The sequence below is a fragment of the Rattus norvegicus genome, chromosome 9, assembly GCF_021556685.1.
Source record: "Rattus norvegicus strain SHRSP/BbbUtx chromosome 9, alternate assembly SHRSP_T2T, whole genome shotgun sequence".
In the NCBI taxonomy this organism is placed as follows: Eukaryota; Metazoa; Chordata; class Mammalia; order Rodentia; family Muridae; genus Rattus; species Rattus norvegicus.
In genome coordinates, this window is record NC_141542.1 from 37955438 (window position 1) to 37976986 (window position 21549).

At 39.3% G+C, this 21549-nt stretch overlaps 1 protein-coding gene across 1 annotated transcript in view; it reads right to left on the reverse strand.

The window, feature by feature from the left end:
- Positions 1-21549, reverse strand: part of Pkhd1 (PKHD1 ciliary IPT domain containing fibrocystin/polyductin) — a 490001-nt gene that overhangs the window by 242687 nt on the left and 225765 nt on the right. Inside the window, exons 44-48 of the mRNA XM_087568149.1 lie at positions 21293-21405; positions 19145-19250; positions 16988-17122; positions 7349-7481; positions 4846-5092 (exon numbers count right to left, since the gene is read on the reverse strand). Coding sequence (XP_087424275.1) covers positions 4846-5092; positions 7349-7481; positions 16988-17122; positions 19145-19250; positions 21293-21405 — 734 coding nt within the window. The remainder of the gene's footprint in view (positions 1-4845; positions 5093-7348; positions 7482-16987; positions 17123-19144; positions 19251-21292; positions 21406-21549) is intronic.

Sequence of the window (21549 nt, forward strand, 5' to 3'; positions counted from 1 at the left end):
CTTCTTTTATAACTTTGTTTTGGCTCCGGTGTCTAAGAAAGCAATAGAAAACTAACAAAGACGCCCTAGCTATCTGGAGTGAAGAAGGGGACCAGCACCAGAGCGGGAGGGTATCAGAGTTGAGGGTGGGCATGGGGGGTTAAATAAATGCAAAAAAAAGGCAGGAAATGAGGGCGTGAACAAAGGAGGTAGGAAGGGAGAGAGAGAGAAACAGAGAGAGGAAAGGAAAAGAGAGAAAGAGAGAAATGAAGGGAGAGGATGGAGGGGTAGATGGAGGGATGGGGGAAGATATGAAGAAAGGAAAGGGAGAGGGAGGGAACCTGGTAATCAATGAATAGAATAAATAAATAAATAAGGTAACATGAAAGAAGCGGAGGAGGAGGGACACCCTATAAGAAAACCAGCAGACTCCACTAACCTGGACTCCCGAGACCTCTCAGACACCGAGTCACCAAGCAGGCAGCATACAGCAGCTGATAGGAGACCTCCGACATATACAGCAGAGGACTGCCTGGTCTGGCCTCAGTGAGAGAAGATGCACCTAACCCTTGAGAGACTGAGGCCCCATGGAGTGGGGAGGTATGGTAGAGTGAGGGGTGACATCCTTCTACAGACAGGAGATCAGGAATGAGATGAGGAACTGTCAGAGGGCAGACCAGAAGGAGGATAATGACTGGACTTTTAAAAAAATTTTTTAATAATTTTTTTAAAAAAGATTTTCATAAAAGAAAATGTGTGTGTCTGGTTAAGACCAGCATTTGTCTTGGTGAGGTTCTAAACACCCAGCGAGGAAGAGATCTAAAGAGCAAAGCCATTAATCCACAGTCATGCTGAGTTTGAAATGGATGTGAAAGACACAACTGAAAGTTGCTTAGTAAAAATATAAGCAACCCACAAACACCAGCGACAGAGCTCTCTCTCATTTAAAATTTTGCAGGAGCCACATTTTAAAAAATGGAAAAGATCACTGGAATTAATTTTAACCATGGAGTAACTCAATATATCCCACAGCACTTCAACTTCACCAGGAATAGCTAATTGCTAAGCCATGTCATATTAGTTTTCAAAACATCTGTAGAAATATGGCATATAATTGACACTTACAGCACATCTCAGTTTATACTAGCCCCATTCCACGTGTTCAGAAGCCATGTTTGCCTAGCAAGTTATGAATCAACTGACACAGATTGAACTACAGTACAGTAGAACAATTTAACTACAAGAAAAACTTGGGAATCATCCCTGAATATGAAAGCAATGTGGGCAGCTTGAGATACATATGTGTGTTTGAAGGAAAAGAAAGGTTCACAGATCATCCAGAGACCCCAGCACTTAAACAACAAAGAAAATGGGGTGGTGAATGGCCCCAAGGAAACAGTGTTTTCCAGACACAACAAGGCAGATGCATATGAACTCACAGGAACAGAGTGCATACGATTTGTGTAAGTTCAAGCCAGATGAAATGGCATCATGAAATAGGGGTGATGGGCATTAATCCCACTTCTAGCTGAGAAGCTATTAGCAGTTAATTAATATTGGGCCAGAAAAAAGCAGGTTTATTCAAAGAATGACACCTGATATGACAATCACTCTCTAAGACAGACCCCATCTCCAGGAGTAGAAAGCCAAAACAAAATGAACTCGATGGAGACGGGGGATAGAAATATTGGGAGAGGGAAGATGGGAATGTAAAAGGAGAGGGGGATAAAGATGACAGAATACTTTGCATGAAATTCTCAAAGAATTAATAAAAAATATTAAAAAGATCTAGATGCATACATTCACACACAAACACATACTGTTGATACCATTATATGTATTCGTTGTAATTGTTTATAGAAACAGAGAAATTAGTTCTATAAATCTAGACACAGGAAGAAATGTAGGGTTTAAGAGCCAAGATGCCGCGTAGGCAAAGGTGCCTCCCACCAAGCCCCCTAAAACTGTCTAAATCCAATTCTAGGAACTTACACCGTGGGACATTCTCCTCTGACCTCCAAACAGGTACCCTGGCTTGCATATTGTGCCCCTCCACACACAGTGAAAAAATTAAAATATGATTGAGATTCTTAAAAAGAAAACTCCCACAACTCTGCAAGCCCTTTTATTACTATAGGACCATGGGAAAGAAATGTTGCTGGCAGTTTAAGAGAAGGTCCCGACTTAAGATCATCATCCCGGGGTTTCTGTAAGAACACCGTTAGAAGCAGGAGCTCGGGCTTAAACACCTTCCACAATACGGCCAAGAGGATGAAGAATGTGGTCACTTAACAAACAATAAACTTAACTCTGCCTTGCAGGGTGCAGCCATTCGTTCTTTACCTAGATATTGGGTATTGTGACAAACAACTTCTCTTGCTTCTGTCAAGCAAACTGCTACTGTGGAGTTACAAAGTCTAGGAAACAGTCTGCCACAGATTCGGGCTCCAGTCAGGCACAAATAAGACAGCAGCAGAGAGACGGGATCCTAAGGTCACTAATGTCAAACAAAGAACTTATGTAGAGCGAAAGGGAGTTAGAGACAGGGCCTAACAGAAAAGAAATCACACAGCCAAGTATTGGATTTTAGCAAATGGGAGAAGGAGAGAGGGGGGCTTTGTTTGTGAGGATATACAGAGCCTCACTCCCTGCCCTCTGGGGACCGCTTGCTGAGAGAAGGGGGTAACAGTTGAAAGTAGAGACAGCAGCGCTTGCCCCAGGGTAAATAGAACAACAAATTAATCCTTTCTCCATGAAACACAACAAAGTTTGTATCTAAGCTGAATTCAAATTGCTCATTAGCCCTGACATGTTCCTAATGAGGTTATAATGCTCTGGGACAAAGATCAAGCCACTGAGCACAAAGAGGGAGGGATAGAAACACTGAGTGTATAATTAGAAGGACCTGAGAGCAGGGCTGCCCAAAGGTTCCTTTGTATCACCTGGGCTCTCTCATTCAGGATGCGACGTCTGAGGTCCAGGCTGAAAGTCTGCATTTCAAGTTCCCTGCTGCTATTGCTGTGAGCTAGACCATACACTACCCTGAACTGCTGGGCCTCACAGCTCATAGTTGAGCTCAGAACAGCCCTCTTCTAGTTAGGACGCAAAGGCTAACCTACCTCCAGGAGCACAGAGGAGGCTTCCTGTGGACTCACGTGACTTTTCTGACAACTGAACATTTGAGCATAGACCCAAGGGTTGACTTGAAATTTTGAAAGAGAAGGGCAAGATATCTTGGGTTTTGTGGTACTAAAGAGGTTTCTAGGACATGGGGCTTAATATTTAAAAATGTGGAAGTGCATTAAGATATAGCAGTGTAACTATATCACCCTACTAGGAGTCTTTGGGGTCTACTTAGAGAATAACATTAGGACTATTATCTACTTCAGAAGAACCAGACTAGGAAGATCATGGCCTGTTTCTGCAGCAAAGGGCTGCACAGCCTAGGAGATCTCCAAGAATAGACAATGGGGCAAGGCTGAAGTTTAACAGAGTTTTCACTGCCACAGTGTGCCCCCACCCCCCACTCCCCCACACACATATGCACCCCCGACACGTGCAAACGCATGCACCGGCACGCACACAAGAGACCACCTAAGCAAGCCTTAAAGCAAACCATTTAAAAGGAGTTTGACAATGCCTGTAGATGAATATCATAAAGGCACATGCTGTTCCCCTTAACTGTGCAAATCTCTTATTGTCATCATGCAGGGGGGGAAATCATATTAGAAAGAAAGCACTAACTTTCGTAGATTCCGCAAACCTGCCTTAAAGCAGGTTTTTGTCAAAAACGCAGCGGTGATAATTAAAGTCGGGCTACCTTCCTGAGAATGAAGACAAAAGTTACCTTTCTGCACAAGCAAAATTAGAAATGAAAATCTCTCCCTCTGTCACTCTTACATTACCCAGTGGGTTTCGGGCCCTTTAACAGTAGAGAAAATAAGGAGGACTTTGGAAAGCAGGGGGAGAAGATATTTGGACGATTCAAAGATAACTCAATTTTTAAGTTGAGAAGATGCAGCTCTCCGTGCACTTAGTATGCAGCATTTAATGTGAACCTGGCCTCTATGAGTCTTCCCCCCTCTAGAGTTTAGTGGCTCAGACAAGTTGCCAATGTGGTCTGACGGAATTACTTGGCTTAATATTCATGGAGTCAGGACACTTAAAGGGAGAAAATAAGTGTGGCTAAATATATACAATGCATTTGAAATAGGTAAAGGAGAGAACTCCAGACACTCAGCAATCATTACCTAGAAATTAAAGAGGGCAAAAGCAATCCTATTATGCATTATAAACAGCCCAGCTGCTGACTTAATGGTAGCTTGAGTTGCACAGTCAAGGAGTGCTTTCTCCAATATTAATAGGAAAGGTATTTTACGAATCCAATAGTTCATGAAATTAACAAGGAAAATGAGCTAGAGTCAGGCAACCTGGCACGTAAGAGAAGCCATCAGCAATTGCTCCCCCCGAAGCACACCGAGCGCTTCAAAAGAGCTTGGGGAAATCACATGTATATAAATGAGGATGGCATTATTGGATTTTTTTAAATAATACTTTGCATTTGAATAAATTTTAAATAGTTTGTTGGTCATGGGTCTCTTAAAGAAGAAGCTGTTCACTCAAAATGTCAATAAGGAGTCACGGGCTATGACATCTGAGCCGAAGATATGGACAGCTGTCCATTGAGCCACCTAAAATCACAGTAAGTTTCTGCCTTCCCAGTGGTCCACCTGAGTCCCACTTCCCGTTTAAAGAAATAGATACTGCAACTTATCAGAAAACAATTTCCTTCTATAAGCTTGGGTCTGACTGAATGGCTTGCACATGTCCATGGATAAGCTAAGAAATATAGTTGATTCTACTTACAAACCAATAGACATACGATGGAAGAGAACAGCTTCCCCACAGACGCTGCCAGAGACAATCTGGCTGAAGCTTGCATTGGTCAAACATGTGTCTGAGAGGGTTTCCATAGAAGCAAGAACATGAGATCCATTTTTCCCAGACAGGGACCCATCTAAGTCTTGCAAAACTGCTGCATGAGGAAAAGGAAATGCTACTAAATTTGAAGAGTTGACAAACTTCAATTGCCTGGTCTTGACAGGAAATCCACCTACAAATTAGAAGATAGACAGTTACACATGACATGAGTCTGTTATTCCAAAAGGTAACTATAAATCACAAGACGCTGTACAGTGCTTTCTCTGGAACATTATCTAAGTTTATAGTTCATTCAGCAATCCACTCAAAGAAAAGGAACATTAGTATTCTCCTACGTCAGGAGATGTGTGGTAGAGAAATTGAGGGCCAAGAGTATCAGACCCAGTTCAGTTTATTCTGTAGGGCAGTGATTTTGTACCAGGAGCTATTTTGGTTACTTTATTCTACCAGAGACATTTGACATTGTTTTGAGTCATTATGGGTTGTCACAACTGTCATCTTTCTGGCGCTACGGACAGCTGGAGAGTATGACCAAGGAATGCTGTTAATTTTTCTACAATGAATACAATGTTTTCTAAATAACAGAACACTCGTCCAAGATACCAAGCATACCCTGTGGGAGGGACACTCTTCTACTGAACAGAAATAGCAAGTATTAGTGCCCTAAACACAGAATGTGTTACAATCGAGCCTCTTAATCTTTCAGCTTCCATTCCTCTGCTGAAAGACTGACCTCCTCAGTAAAACCTCAGACTGTAAGGCTTATACTTCGATCACTCACTTTCGAAACCAACATTCTATTAAGCATTTGATTAAGTAGTATTCAGAGCACACTTTATAAATATCAGTTAGCTCCAGGCCACACTTCCTGGTGCATTCTCGAATGTCACCACCACTGCCAGCCTAGATAGTTGTATCTAGGAAAATGTTTGGATCCACACACTCCCTATCACTGAAGGAGAAAGTACCCAGCATCTGATACATACATTGCAACCCCATTGTTAAGTACATTGTAAAATTCAGAAAACAAAGACAAAAAAATAAGAATGAGACCCACAGAGATATAGCATTTTTCACTCTGCTTAGCAGTGGGTTATATGCAGTGAAACAAGCCATGTGTGAAAAATGTGTAAGGTATATTTTAAAATGTATAAAACTTGCCAATACCACGGTATCCTTGCCTCTATAAATTCCTTATGCTAGACATATGTTTCATTTCTCAAGCAAAACCTGACGTATGAAATCTCTAAGATTTTGCCGATGCTATTTGTAATACCTAGAAGTTGTCCTTTTCTGTTGTAGTTCTCCTTTACCCTTTGAAGCTCTGTAGGAGAGTTACTGCTCTAAAATACTCCCACCCATAGCCTCTCCAAAGCTGTCCCTGGTCCTTCACTGACTGTGGTCACGTCACCAAGACTGCCCTCATCACTCTTCTAAAATTATATTCTCAGATATTTGTTTTGAAATATAGTAGTTTTTCTTCTTGTTTGTAATCTCTATAGTTCCTTATGTAGAAACTATAATATACAATTTTTAAAAAAATGAAAAGTTTATTTACCCAACATTATCCAATGAAGAGTGTTTTTTCCCCAGTATCTGATGATGATATGAAATCATCATAGAACTGGAAAACTGTGAACTGAAGTATTTGCTATAGGGTGTTTTAATATTCACATGACTGTTTCAGAATCTTAAACTCAAATTCCCCAACCTTTGGTTCTGCCTACATAGGGGTAAAATAGTAAAGTGGGGACTTGCTGATTATTCATTTAATTAAAAAAACAAACAATTATCTAAATTGGTGATTCAAACCACAAGAGCATATTTACTTGGATTACTTGGTTTGGCTGTTTACAACGATCAGATCAGCTAAATAGTTTTGTGCCTCTTTTCACCTTGGCCCATGAGTTCTCCAAGGGGTTATTTCTCACTACCTTGTATTGCAGTTAACAAGTCATCAAGAACTGCCCTTGTTTTCTTTCCAGACACACCACAACCTAAGCAGTTGAAAGCATTAAATACTCTGGCCCTGAATCTTTTAGCAGAGGTGTGCACAAGTCAGTTTATGTCCATGTGTCCATTAGCTGTATAATTTCATTTAATCATCGTATGGACGGAGTTCCCATTACGTAGCAGCCTTTCTTCTGTGTACAAGTTTAAAACTAGACATTACTCAAGAGAGATGCTTCCACTTTATGAAGCTCAGAGTCCAGATGATCCATAGAAAGATAATAATAAAATTTAATGGTTATTGAACTCCAGAAGACATGCCCCATCCTCCTAAATTCCTTGGTGAAACTTGAAGAGTTTCTATTGATAGAATCTTCCAACTGAAGGAAATATTGACGCATATGGCCTCTGTCACTATTAGTCATACTCACCTGAGCTCTGGTCTTGTTTACCATTAGTCCCATCTGTTCAAACTTACCCTGTCCTTGGGAACAGCCAGAACAGGTTCTGATGGCCACACAGTTGAGATCAAAATTAACGAAAGTTGTGTTAGAAATCGTCAGTCCCCATCTTTTGGGAGTTTTGATGCCAACTGACATACATAGACTTCCCTTTGAATTTTTGAAAACAGAAAGAAAGGCAAAAATAACAAAGTAAGTCTACTTTGAAATGTAGTCAGTAAAGTACAAGTAAAAATAATTAAAGCAAGAAAATTGCAAACTACATACTGAAATTATTAAGACAGGAGAACCTTTCTATTCATATTTATGAAAAAGAACTTATATTTAAAATCAGGAAGGAACTGTAAATCTCAAAACTAAAAATAAAAACAACTTATAATCAAGGGGAAAAGTTAAGATATATCTCTAAGTGAAATGTGTCCATGACAAGATGTCACATTTAAATATGTTTAGCATCATATAAAGTAGGGAAATGCAAATACACATGTAGATAGATAGATAGATAGATAGATAGATAGATAGATAGATAGATAGACAGAGACAGAGATAAAGATAGATATAGATATTTTAGAATTTTAGATTTAAAAAAATGACAGTATCAAGGACCTAGGAGATGAGGTCCTTCTACTAAAGTTCACATGCTGAACATGGAATATGCAATGGAATAGCTATGATGGGAACCACTTGGGCAGCTTCTCGTCATGTCTCGTATGACACAGCCATTTAATTGCTGGGTAATTGTAGAAATGAGGAGTGACGTTCATACAAAATATTATGTTAATGGTTATGCCAAACTGTTTATTATCACCAGATCTAGATAACAACCCAAATGGTTTTCAACAAAGGAATGAACAAAAGAACTGTGATACATCTGTGCAGTGGCACATCACTCATTAATAATAAGGAATAAAACACTAATAAATGTAACAAGTTGCATGAATCCCTAAATACATTTGGCAATGAAAGAACCTAATCCCAAAAGGATGCATACCATATGATCCCACTTATGTAATTACTGAGCAAGGAGGCATCCTGACAGAGAGTAGGTTAGTGACGGTTCAGAGTTAGCAGTGAGCAAAGGATGTGGTTAGCGAGATGAAGCCTGGGGGAGCAGTGGTTGAGACAACTCTTCTGTTTATTGAGTATGGTAGTTGTGGTGACTCAAAATTTACACATGTGTTGAAATGCAGAAGAGCACATCAAAAAGGTTGGCTTCTCTAAAGATAATACAGGAAAAGAATCTTTTTAAACTGTCTAAAATGAAACATAGCTCTTTCTAAGATTTTTCCCACAAAAACCTCTTCAGCAAAGCCCATTTGACTAAGCTGTTGGCTCTGAATTGTTCAGTCAATGAAAATGATGACACAATGGAAAACCATTAAAGTTTTTGCAAAAATCCGCAATAAGAGAAACAGCAACAAAGACAACCAAGAGAAAGAAGCACTCGGTGTGTGTAGACAGGATAAAAAAAAGAAAGAAAGAAAATGAAAATATTCATCATTCATAAGATTCTACTCCTAATAAAGAAAGCATTGAAAACACCACAAATACACAAAGGCGTGGTAGAACCACGGAAGGAGCGGAAGCAAGCAAAGTGGCTGTCCACTGGTTCCTGGATATATCACATTGCCTGCCCCTAGGGGAAGTAGCCAAGGATCCTGAGCATGCGCAATACAGAAACAGCAAGGCGGTAATTGAGCAAGCTGTAGAGTTGCGTTCAGGATCTGGGAAGAAGGAACCTTAAAGAAGTGAGAGAATGAAAAGACAGGATGATGGGGACACAAGGGAGATGAAAGCAGAAAGAAAAGTGGGTCTTGGTAGCTAAAGAGGATTGAGGACGAGGAAGACAAAAGGGGGAGATGGATGAGTAAACAGGAAGTGGATTGAAACCTCCACAGAGACGCTATGATGAAACTGTGCTTTGTACCTTAACTTAAACAATAGATTTATAAAGGAAAAGGTCTGCTGGAGAAAGCGTTTTAATGGGCAGTTGAAGTAAATAATCTGTTACCAGATTCAAGACCGCTGCAGAGCACAGGGAAGCAGACACACTGGTAATTCCTGGAGCTCTGAATCAGGAAGAACAACTCCTGCAGAGCCCTCCCATCTCTGCTTAATGGCTCCAGGGAAATGTGCTTTAAACCTGAATTTCCCCGCACCCCCTACAGAATGAGTGAGTTGAATTACATGAGCTACGAGTATAAGTTTTAAAGTTCCAAGAGACTATACAGATTTTTTTTAATGAGAAAAGTAAGGGAGAAAATACTTAGAAACTGTCCAATACCGACAATTCTTGTTGCAAACTCAATAAGCAGAATTGGATCATGAGAAAATATTTGGTACAGTCATAAAATGGAATAACACACAATGACTAGAATAAATTACTACAGCACAAGAAGACACAGACGAAGATCATGGACATATTACTGCACCAAAGAAGCTCTGCAACAATAGAGTTATGTGCTCTGTGACTGGGTGATATCAAATAATGAGAAGGAGAAAAAATCAATTCATATCACCAGGACTCTGAATCATGGCTACCCTTTAGCTGAGGAGATCTGGGTTTAAATCTGGGAATAGATAGAAGTCAGTGTAAGAGAAATGGGTATTGTTTCTTATCTGGTGATATACACTTGATTTGCTTTATATTAAAAAATATTGTGATCATTGCTGTCACACACATGCATAACTATACACACGTATATGTGTGTATTGTGCACAAATATATAAATATATCCTGTTAGGTCCTTTTTTGTTGTTTGTTTTGTCTGTATTTTGGTTTCAGGGATGACCACTGTTTATATTGCATTGTATAAAAATAAGGGGGATTCTCCCTAGGAGAAGCTAATTTTCTCTCTCCTAGCAGAAAGTACTTGCCTTTTGTCCTTTGTCCAGAGTAACAAGGACTATCAATTTCAGATTTGAACAGGGTATGGGAGGAGTTGAAAAAATAAAAGGAAAGGGGCAAAGTGATGCAATTCCATTTTAATTAAAAATGTGCTTACAAGACACACTGTATGCCTTTCTCTGTAAATATTTCCATATAACATTTACTTTCAATGGTAGGGCCAATAGAAACTGAAAATGGCAGAGGATAAATAAAGACAGAAGGCAAACAGAGTTGAAATCCCAAGTTGAAACCTTCTGGCCCTGGGAGGCTGCTGGGAGGTGGGGAGATGGTTTTCTTCAAGGGTGTGGTCCCTGAGAAGCTAGCCATGTGCCAGTAGATGGTCCTATGTCTTGGTACATATAGGTATCACTAAGTGGACTCAATGAATTAAAAAAAAAAGATTACGTGAAGTTAGGAGAGAATAGTGTGGTAGATAAAGGGGGGATTGGAATGTAAATATGAAGGAGTGGAGTAGATCAAAACATGACGTGCATGCATGAAGACTTTGAGCGTTAGGAAAGGAATAAAAAGAAAAATGTTTCAAACTTGAAGTCTGGAATTGCTGAGGTATGGCTTAACACCGTTAATATAATTACAACATCATCACAACCAGCAGGCATGTTAAAAATTTAATCCCAATAGCTAGACTGTCAAAACATAATGAGTACATGAGAAATGAGAAAAATATCTTTGAAAAGATGCAGCACAGGACAATACGAATCAAGTGAGAAAGGTTGGTGGGGGCGGAGAGGAAAACAAAAATAATGATTAAAACTGAAAGCAGAGAATTAGGCGGTAGAAAATGCAAATACGTGGGCGATGTCAGCATGGACGGTAATTGAAAGCACGAGAGAAAATGGGATTTCTCCCAGCAGGAGCAAGCATATTGAAAAAAGAGGGGCCCTGAAACAGAATTTAGAGACCGAGAAAGATGAAAGGTCTAAACTGGGGTAGACAAATCCCCAACGAAAATGAGAAATAACCCCTTGGGACAATGGGGGAAGAATGAAGGAGGCCCACCGGCAGACGCTAGGTAGTTTAACTCACATTTTTATTATAACCATTTTCAATGAAAAAGCTGAAAGCATAGAGAATCCTCTGCTTAGCAAAGATCCAGAGTCAACAATTTACACTTTGCCATATTATTCTTATTATCTACCTCTTTTCTGCTGAATCATGTGGGCTATATTTGCCCACATTGTGCTACACCTAGACACGCGAGCATGTATCGTTTCAGCACAAGTCTGATATAACCATGACGCCATTTTCACACCTGTAAAAACGGCTGGCTGCTTTAAACGAAGTCCAAATTATTCCCAATAGCAACCAAGACACAGTCATCCTGCAGATACTCAGCAGTCTAGGGAGACCATAATCTAAATCCAAACCGGGATGTTTCTAAACATGAAAAGTGGTGTCGATTAAATGGGAGGCAGAGCAGCAAGCATGAGAAACTGCCCAACCGAACAAAGATGTGGTATGCTGGTACCCAGACCTTTCTCCCTGAATAGTAAAAGTATTCTATGCATGTGAACAAATAGGTAATCCAGTGGATAAGAATACAAACATAAACACAAATACACTTAATTCTACTCTCCTAACAAAGTGACACAAGCTAGTATCTGTCTGAGGATACTACCTTACAATAATTGTATACCATCAATTAAATGTAATTGAGAAGGCCGATTCTCAAAAAAAAAAAAAAGTAATTCCATAAAACCAGGCAAAAATGAAAGACAGAAGCTAAAATCATATTCCACAGCTAGCCCATCATTCTCTTTCCATTTGATGATGATGACGGTGATGAAGAAGAAGAAGAAGAAGAAGAAGAAGAAGAAGAAGAAGAAGAAGAAGAAGAAGAAGAAGAAGAAGAAGAAGAAGAAGAAGAAGAAGAAGAAGAAGAAGAAGAAACCTATGGCTCCAAAACAGACTTTAAAATGTTATTAATTGAAGATAAATGGTCATTTTTCTTATTGTGTCAGTCAAAGGATTTCTCAGAACCTTCAATCCTGTTTTTGCACATTTATTTTATTGTGTATATTTAAAAAGTTACAGGATCACAGTGCCCAGGTAGACAGTAAAATAGTTATTGTAATGAAGAAAATTAACATATCTGTCATCCCACACTTTAATTACTCATTTGTTTATTTGAAGATTTATCTACTTAACAGAAATTGCAAATAGGGCCCAATTTGACCAATTGTAATGTTCATAGTACTTAGTACATCTTTAGACATATTTCAGATTACAGATCCAAAGGTTTTACCATAACAGCATAGGGTAAGTGACATTAACCAAAGAGTGTTTATAAAACACTCCCATAGGACAAGGTCGCCATAGAAAATACTTCAAAGAAAATGGCACACCTATTAATACATGTTTCCCACTGAAGCTTCGTCCCACATGTAATCAATAGAACGTGATCGTAAGCGTGAAGCATTACAAGCCTGCCCTATCTCTCACACTCAGCATGAATGTGGGGCCAGCATTTCTAAAGTCAGTGGACCTCTCCATTTGATTTTGCTTGTTAATTCAGTCGAAACAATATCATCATCAAGGTAGTAGTTAGATATAAAATTGAAAGGTTTTATTATTTAGGTGAATGATACTTATCTAGAGTTCTCTAGAACAAACCTGCTCAGGAGGTGGCTTTATCAGTAAGCTCTTGGGCTGCATTTGTTAAAGAGTCTCCAAGGCTGTTGGCTAGACTGGAATTCTCGTAAATAACCTCGGGGGTGTGATTATATTTTATTGTCTCATGGTAAGTATCCTTTGGTCATAATTTACATCTTAACTTATGTCACTCTTCCACTAATTACGATGTCTAGTTAGCATCAATTAAGAGAGTAAAACATTAATTTGCCAAGACAGTTACTCGGCTTAGTGGGCATCATGTGTTAGTATATACTTTAAAGGTCATCACTGGACTTAGGGTCTATTGACCTAGCAGCATCCCCTCTAGAAACACTGAAGGGCTGGAGAGACAAGTCATATTTTAAATCTACAGAACTCTCATGGGAAAGGAAAACTGCAGGAAAAAAAGATGTTTCAAAGGAGAATTATAAAATTGAGTACTATATAAAAGAAAGTGTAGCTCAGTAAGAAAATAATTTAAATACTGTTTAAAAATTTTAAATTGTGATATGTTTGTGGATAATCTCCAATGTAAGTACAAGGGTCAATTATCACATGAACCTCTTCTAAACACATTCAAGAACAAACTGAAATGAATATTCTCCCCATGGATCCCAAGAATTCTGCAAGCCTTAACGGCCACAATAGTTTATTTGCAATTGAACTCTTTATAAGATATTTACAAGCAGCCAACTTTGTGCATCAGAAATGGTATCAAAAGCATGAATTACAGCACAGACGACAATATGAAACAGGCATAAAACAAAGCTGACCCGGAGTGACAAGCAATTTCTCTTTTAATTTATTAACACTAGTTTAAACTTTGTTAAAGAATAAGGAACTATGTTTTAGGAGAACTGCAGGGACTCTCTTTCTGTTGAAGACTGAAATTCATGGTGTTGCCTCCCATGTAGGGGAAAATAAGATGAATTTCCCGCACTCCCCACACACCACGCTCTCACTCCTAGAACTTTGCTCCAACCTCTTTCTCAACAAACCAAAGCCTCTCCAAACCAAAGGACATCTAGGAGAGGACATAATCAAATGTTAGGTCCTTGGGGAAAAGAGAACCAAAGCAATAGTATCCACTTCAGTCCTGCCAGATAGCACCGCAGGGATTCCTCCAGATGGTCCACAGTGCATCATCAGGTTGACAGGATCTACAATCACCTAGAAGACATGGCTCTGAGGATGGTTGGTAGGGATTAGCTAAATTAGGTTACCTGGGATGGAAAGCCTTAACCTTAACCCTGAATAGGAGATAGAGTCCTGGGCTTGGGGAAAAATGAAAAAGCAAGCTGAGCACAGACATTTATCCATGGCCCTGCATCCTGACTTTATATACATGTGAGCAACTGTCTCACATACCTTCCCACATGTTAGCCAAAACAGATCCATTCAGACATTAGCCACAGCCACAAGAAAGGTGAGTAATAAGAATGTTATTGCTAATATTTGTGTGGTTCAGACATAAGAACATGTGAAGTTACTGAAAGTCTGAAGCCTATGAAGCCAGGGATGCTTGAAAACTTCCTTAAGGGAAAATGGTCCTGCTAACCCCAGAAGTATGTTTTTTTTATTAACTTGAGTATTTCTTACTTACATTTCGAGTGTTATTCCCTTTCCCGGTTTCCGGGCAAACATCCCCATAATCCCTCCCCCTCCCCTTCTTTATGGGTGTTCCCCTCCCCATCCTCCCCCCATTGCCGCCCTCCCCCCAACAATCACGTTCACTGGGGGTTCAGTCTTAGTAGAACCAAGGGCTTCCCCTTCCACTGGCGCTCTTACTAGGATATTCATTGCTACCTATGAGGTCAGAGTCCAGGGTCAGTCCATGTATAGTCTTTAGGTAGTGGCTTAGTCCCTGGAAGCTCTGGTTGCTTGGCATTGTTGTTCATAAGGGGTCTCGAGCCCCTTCAAGCTCTTCCAGTTCTTTCTCAGAAGTATGTTTTAATTATACTCGGATGTGTCATGTCTTGAATATGAAATATTCTTCATGGTCTAGCATTCTGATACTTGTTTTGTGGTGAGCGGCAGCATTTTCACAGGCTATGGAACCTTGAGGAGATGTAGGAAACTATACATCTATAGGCAGAAGTGGGTCTTTAGAGGAAGAACTCCGAACATGTACCCACCCCCTGGATCCTATCACATACCTGTTTGTGTACTATGATAGAAGAAACATCTATCATAATTTCTGGCCACTGTTTATTTCCCCCCACCATGAAGGACAGGAGTCCATGAAACTGTGAGCCAACATGTATCTTTCCTCCCTATGTTGTTTGTGTCATATATTTTGGTCATGGCAATGCAAAAGAACTCACAAGGTTCCTTGGAGTGTGCTAGGCAGGTGAACCCATCTGTAGTCTGAGATTTATAATATAGGAACCCATATTGGTTGAAGGGCTATGCAGGCACATCTGAAATCTTATCACACACTTTTTTTTTGTCTCAGACACCAACCCTCGAGGCACTCTCTCCATGGAAACCCACGGGGTCAGCTAGCCAGGGAATGAAGTAGGCAATTACTCTTCTTCCTCGCTTCTATTTCCAATTCCTAGTCACATCCTCAGACTTGTAGCAGACCATCTACAGGAGCCCATCTTTCCTTTCTTCTTCCCCTTCCTGGGGAGTTCACAGACCCTCAAGGAAGACGCAGCTTTCCTCCCTTCTGTGGGCCCTTTCAACCCCATCCCTAACCCTCTAGAGCATCCTCATTCCTTTCTGTAGGCTCCCCATAAGCTAGAAACATATTCTATCTGGGAACCCAGCCTTCCCCGAGGATCATACCGAGCTGTGACTCAGAAGCACTACCTACCAGGCAATACAAAGCCACCATATTTTCCTGAGTTCCAGACAGGCAATCAGAAAACACATCAAACAAAATATCATCACAAGATAACAAACTATACAAATCTATATAGCCTGAGATACCCTCTTTGGGGTGACCTGCTAGATGGGGCAATGATGAATAAATCTGATAACAAAGCTTAGAAGATCACTGAAGAGAGACAGTATGGTTTTGTACTATTCACAATCTTTGAGAAATTTTAACTAGAAAATGAAACTAAATCATTAAGATGGAAAGTAATTTGTTCGCTTTTGGTTTGGAGATAATTTCATTTTGTACCGCAACATGGTGTCAAATCTCCTGTCTCAACTCCGCATTGCTGGGATTCTAGGTGTGAGCCATGGCAGTCAACTTAAATTCTTGGTATAATAATGAATTTGCATATATTGAAAACCCACATCTAAATCAAATAAGAATTCATCAGATTAGTACCAACTTACAATTTACCTGAATTCAATACCTGCAACCCAGAGTACTTGAATAATATGATTAGTATCATCACTATAACAACTGGTAAAACCATTCTGGAAATCAGTCTGGAGGTTCCTCAGAAAATTGGACATTGAACTGCCTGAGGATCCAGCTATACCTCTCTTGGGCATATACCCAAAAGATGCCCCAACATATAAAAAAGACACGTGCTCCACTATGTTCATCGCAGCCTTATTTATAATAGCCAGAAGCTGGAAAGAACCCAGATGCCCTTCAACAGAGGAATGGATACAGAAAATGTGGTACATCTACACAATGGAATATTACTCAGCTATCAAAAACAATGACTTTATGAAATTCGTAGGCAAATGGTTGGAACTGGAAAATATCATCCTGAGTGAGGTAACCCAATCACAGAAAAACACACATGGTATGCACTCATTGATAAGTGGCTATTAGCCCAAATGCTTGAATTACCCTAGATGCCTAGAACACATGAAACTCAAGACGGATGATCAAAATGTGAATGCTTCACTCCTTCTTTAAAAGGGGAACAAGAATACCCTTGGCAGGGAATAGAGAGGCAAAGATTAAAACAGAGACTGAAGGAACACCCATTCAGAGCCTGCCCCACATGTGGCCCATACAGCCACCCAATTAGACAAGATGGATGAAGCAAAGAAGTGCAGGCCGACAGGAGCTGGAAAAAAACAAACCAAATGCTATGCTTTCCTTTTATTATTGTTTACTACAAATTTCTATTATAATTATGTACTAGGTCATCAGGAGCCCAGTATACATGATGAAGCCTTGATGGACAGCCCCAAAATACCTCAGGAAAGTACCTACCTCGTGGGTGAAGTGACCTAGTAAGAAGCTGTCAGTAACCAAAGTGTTCGTGTCACTTTCCAAAATGTCAATCCCAAAGTCTCTGCATGCATAAACTTGGAAGTTTCTCAGGTGCAGATTGTTACTTCTAAAAATCTATAAAATAGCATCCTATGTTATGACAAAGGTCTAAGGATTGGCTTTCCTCATAGACTTAAGACCTCTTCAATTATCGATTAAATATAAATTAGTAAATAAGCACATTGGCATATTTAAACAGGCTTTGTCTATCAATATTACTACAGACAAAGGAGGTAACAAATCCCTTTGGAAATTACATTTCTCCTCCAACAGGCAATACATTAAAAGGTCAATGTGAGCTGTCCACATATTTAAAACAATCTTACAGTCCCCAAAAGTGCACAGTTCATTCACAGGAGCATAACATTAAAAATGTAAATGTTTCACATTTTAATACAGCATCAGCAGAGCTAGTCTGAAGGTTACAAATATAAAATCCATAATTCAACATGTCTACAGATTCCTTGTGCGTGCATGCAACATGTGCACATGTATTTATGAAAACGTGGGCTAGTACCTCTACAGAGGGATGACGGAGTAACAGAGCTTAGTTGGGTTGAAAAGCATGCCATTCTTCTGGAATGTTCTCACTACCCACCTTCCCCTTATATTCACAAGGTGATCTTGAATAAACTGATCATTAACTTCACTAGGCTTGAGGTTCACTGTCTTTAAACAGAGGACCAAGAGCTAACCTAATGGTCGTCCCTTGTTCATCAAATCATACTTGCATTCATGCTTGAAAGTGTTCTAATGAGGTACTAATGCATGAGTTTCCTAATGTGCTGCATGTAGACAGTTTGTAATAACACCTCTTTAAAGACAGATCTGGTAGTGTGAAACAGCTAAGACCTGAACTGACTTGACAACAATTACAACCTAGTAGCAGGGACCCACAACCAACTGATTTGCAAACATATTCAAAAACAGTAACACCACGTCCTAGCTAGCAAATCTCTGGTTTTAAGTTATATACTAGCAAAGTATACCTCTTTGAGGTATGAGCACAATATTCAGTTTTATTATAGAAAAATACTGTATTTATGAAACTTGATGGAAATAATGTTTTTAAACTATTATTTATCACAGAAATTCGGTCCAAAACAATAATTCTTATCTATAAGACTTGAGAAAGTATTCCCCAGTGCATAAAAGTTTTAAAAAACTAAATTAAACAAAATATTAAACATGATTGGTTTGGCTAGCTATCTCAATCATGAATTTTAGGCTTTCTTCATTCAAAATTGTCTTTCCTTTACTGGGAACTTGAATGTTTAGCTGTGATTTTTTTTAATTTTGTTCTAGTCTCTAAATGCTCTACAAACATATTCCCTAATCTGTGTATCATTCTAGGCTGCAGATTTCTAAATAGCAGAGATTGAATGCATGCAGGTTTCTCTTTGTAGCATTTGGTGATCCTGGGTAGTTTTAATTGCTCCTAACCAAGAGCAAGCCAACAAAATTCCTTTTTTAAAAAGTCACTGTGATGATAAAAACTAAAGAAGCAAACATGAATCTACTTTTTGCTTTTGAGAACAAAATAGAAAATCAAATGCATGGATTAAACTAAATGAAAGCTAGAACTGAAATTGTGTTTCATTGGGGAGCCATATTTTCTTAGGACTAAAGGACTCATTATTCAGGCTATTATGCTACCACATACATATTTATGTCTGTACACTACAATTGATTGTGTTCCTAATCCAAGTATGTGGTATCTGACAACGTCTTTACTTTTCTGATTCTTCATTTATTGATCATAAGTAGGAATGGAAAGGGAAGTATTGATGAGCCTATAGTCAACTATAGTTGACACCTCCTGACTGTATATGTCCCTAAAATCCTGTTCTCTATTAGGCTGTTGGAGGAACCCATGGAGAAGATGACCTCTGATGCAGGATTCATTCATTCAACACCACACACACACACACACACACACACACACACACACACACACACACCATTGTCACTAATTGCGATAACATTACAGTGGTCTCTTCCTCATCAAGCTTTGGCTAGAGTGATGGATTAATCTACCTCTGGAAAACAAAGACATGTTTACTATATGTACTATATGCATGCTAAATAAAAGCATACCTGGGCACCACCAGCACTTCCCCAAACCATGAAGTTTTGAAACAGAGTGAAGCCAGTGTCATTATTCCAAGGCGGTTGAAATTCAGGATATACAAGGAGACCATATCTAGAAACCAAAGCCAAGAGTGAAAGTAAATTAATCAACATTTTCCCCACTGGAATTAAAGGGGAGTTTATGCAATTTTAAAAATTGACACATAGGTATGGAATATCTTTACAGATGTATGTGTGACATTTCAATTTATAACCATATCGTGTGGTGTTAAAATTAGGATATAAGTATCTATCTCCTCAAATATTTATAATTATATTCTCAAATATTACAATTATAGTAAGAATTTATAACATCCTCTCCAGTTTTAGGTCTATTTTCCAGTATAAAGTTGGGTTATTCAGAATGGTACTGTCTCGAGTTGTTTGGATATCTCCTATAGACTATATGTTTATACCTTGTCAGATATAAAACTCATGAAAATTTGGGATAATGGACAAGTAATACCTGGGCCCCTCCTCTGAGATGGACACTGCTCATCTCTCAGACTTTTCTATCTATAAGCTGTGACCTGTTCCTGCATTTAACTATAAACATGTAGTCATGTTCCCAGATACTCCATCAACCCTTCTAAATTCATTTCCTTCAGTAGAGTAAACCCAGCATGTCTCACTGCCTCAGCTTTCGTACGTCTATCCTTACTCTTCTGTTAGCTTGATCTTGTCTGAGTCCTTTCTTCTGTCACATTCTAAGAGTGACAAGGACTACTGGGTGCTAGCTTCAACACATGTACACTACTCCCTGGCTAAGCCAGCACTTCTTCAGCAGCAGTTCATTACCTTGCACTCTGATCATTTCCCCCGGGTCTGTATACATTTCTATACACTTCTATACATACCATACCTTTCTATGATCACCAGTTCTTCAGCTACCAGTTACTTGGTTCCTGCTGTTCCTAGGTATGTCCAAGGTCATCTCTAACCTTGAGAGCAAATCTTCAATGCAGATTTGTTCCCATGTTACAAATTAGAACCACACTCCTTTAAAAGATCACACCTAGTCGATGCATGTTAGGATCTGAGTCAGGGCCTGGCTGACCCGGGAAACAACACTATTTGCCTTCTTAAATTCTCTACGCTACCATTTTTAAGTATTTTCTCTTAGCATCTGATGCTCTTACCCTCTGTGTTTGGAGAAACCTGAGACAAGTCTCTTATCGTTCAGCACAAGACAGAAAGAGTCCCTCCCCCAACACTGATCTCTCCACTCACATCCTGGCCCACAAGCCTCCCTAGGATTCAGTATTGCAAGCTGCTACCAACCCCTTTGAAATTCAATTTATATTTTCACTGAATTTTCTTTAGCTACTGAAGGTATACTTGGTCCCTCTGACTTCTGAAGTGACTCCTTTTTCCTCTATACCCCATAAAAAAGTATAACCAACATGTTTAACATAGCTACTCATAATAGGTAGTTAAAAAAGAATCTTTGATGTCCATTAGTAGATGAATGAGTGGGGAAAATGTCATATATACTTATGATGGAATATAATTGAGCCTTGAAATGATAAATCCATGCTTCTTTTGGTAATGTTGATAAATTCACAAGATATTGTACTGAGTGATATTAACCAGAACCAGAAACGAAACTACTTATATCAGAAATCTAATGGATCTAAATTTCAGGAGCAGAGAGTATAAGGTATAAGGACTGTCTGGAGGGCAACTGGACCAAGTAAGTACAAAGCAATATCATTTTGAATGTGTAAGATGAGTAGGTCCTAGAAGTACACTCTACAGCACAATACCTATAACCAACAAGATCTCATTGGATACCTAATTTGCATTTTACAATAATTAGCATATTCATGAGCAGACTAACGGGAAAATTTCTGAGGTGATGAATGTTGGTGCAAACTGTAGAGTTGACTTCACGGATATACACTTATCTCCAAGCTCATCAAGTTTTATATGTTAGGTATATAAAGCGATTTCATGGCAAGAACACCCCAATAACATGGCTATAAACAATATAGTGTAGCACTGCCAGATCTCGGACAAATTCCAAGAATCATGCACCCTTTTTCTGCACAAAAGCTGCAATCGCTAAACCACAAGCATTGCGTGCAAAACGTAGGTCTGTCTTCCCGGTGTTACCTTGTACAAGAATGTGCAGTATTCCAGTTGAATGAGAGTAGTGGAGCTTGCACTGTTTGGCTGGTCACAAGGTGGAGAACATAGCCATAACCAGCTGCACACACTCTGTTGCCCTACAGAATTTAAGGGGAGTTTGAAAAATAGTTATATTATACATGCTGAGGTTGTTGTGGGGGGAAAAGGGAACTTTATTGGCACTTTCTACTTTCTTGTTTGATTCTTTTCGTGTATGGTGGACTCAGTTGTTCCAGAGCTCA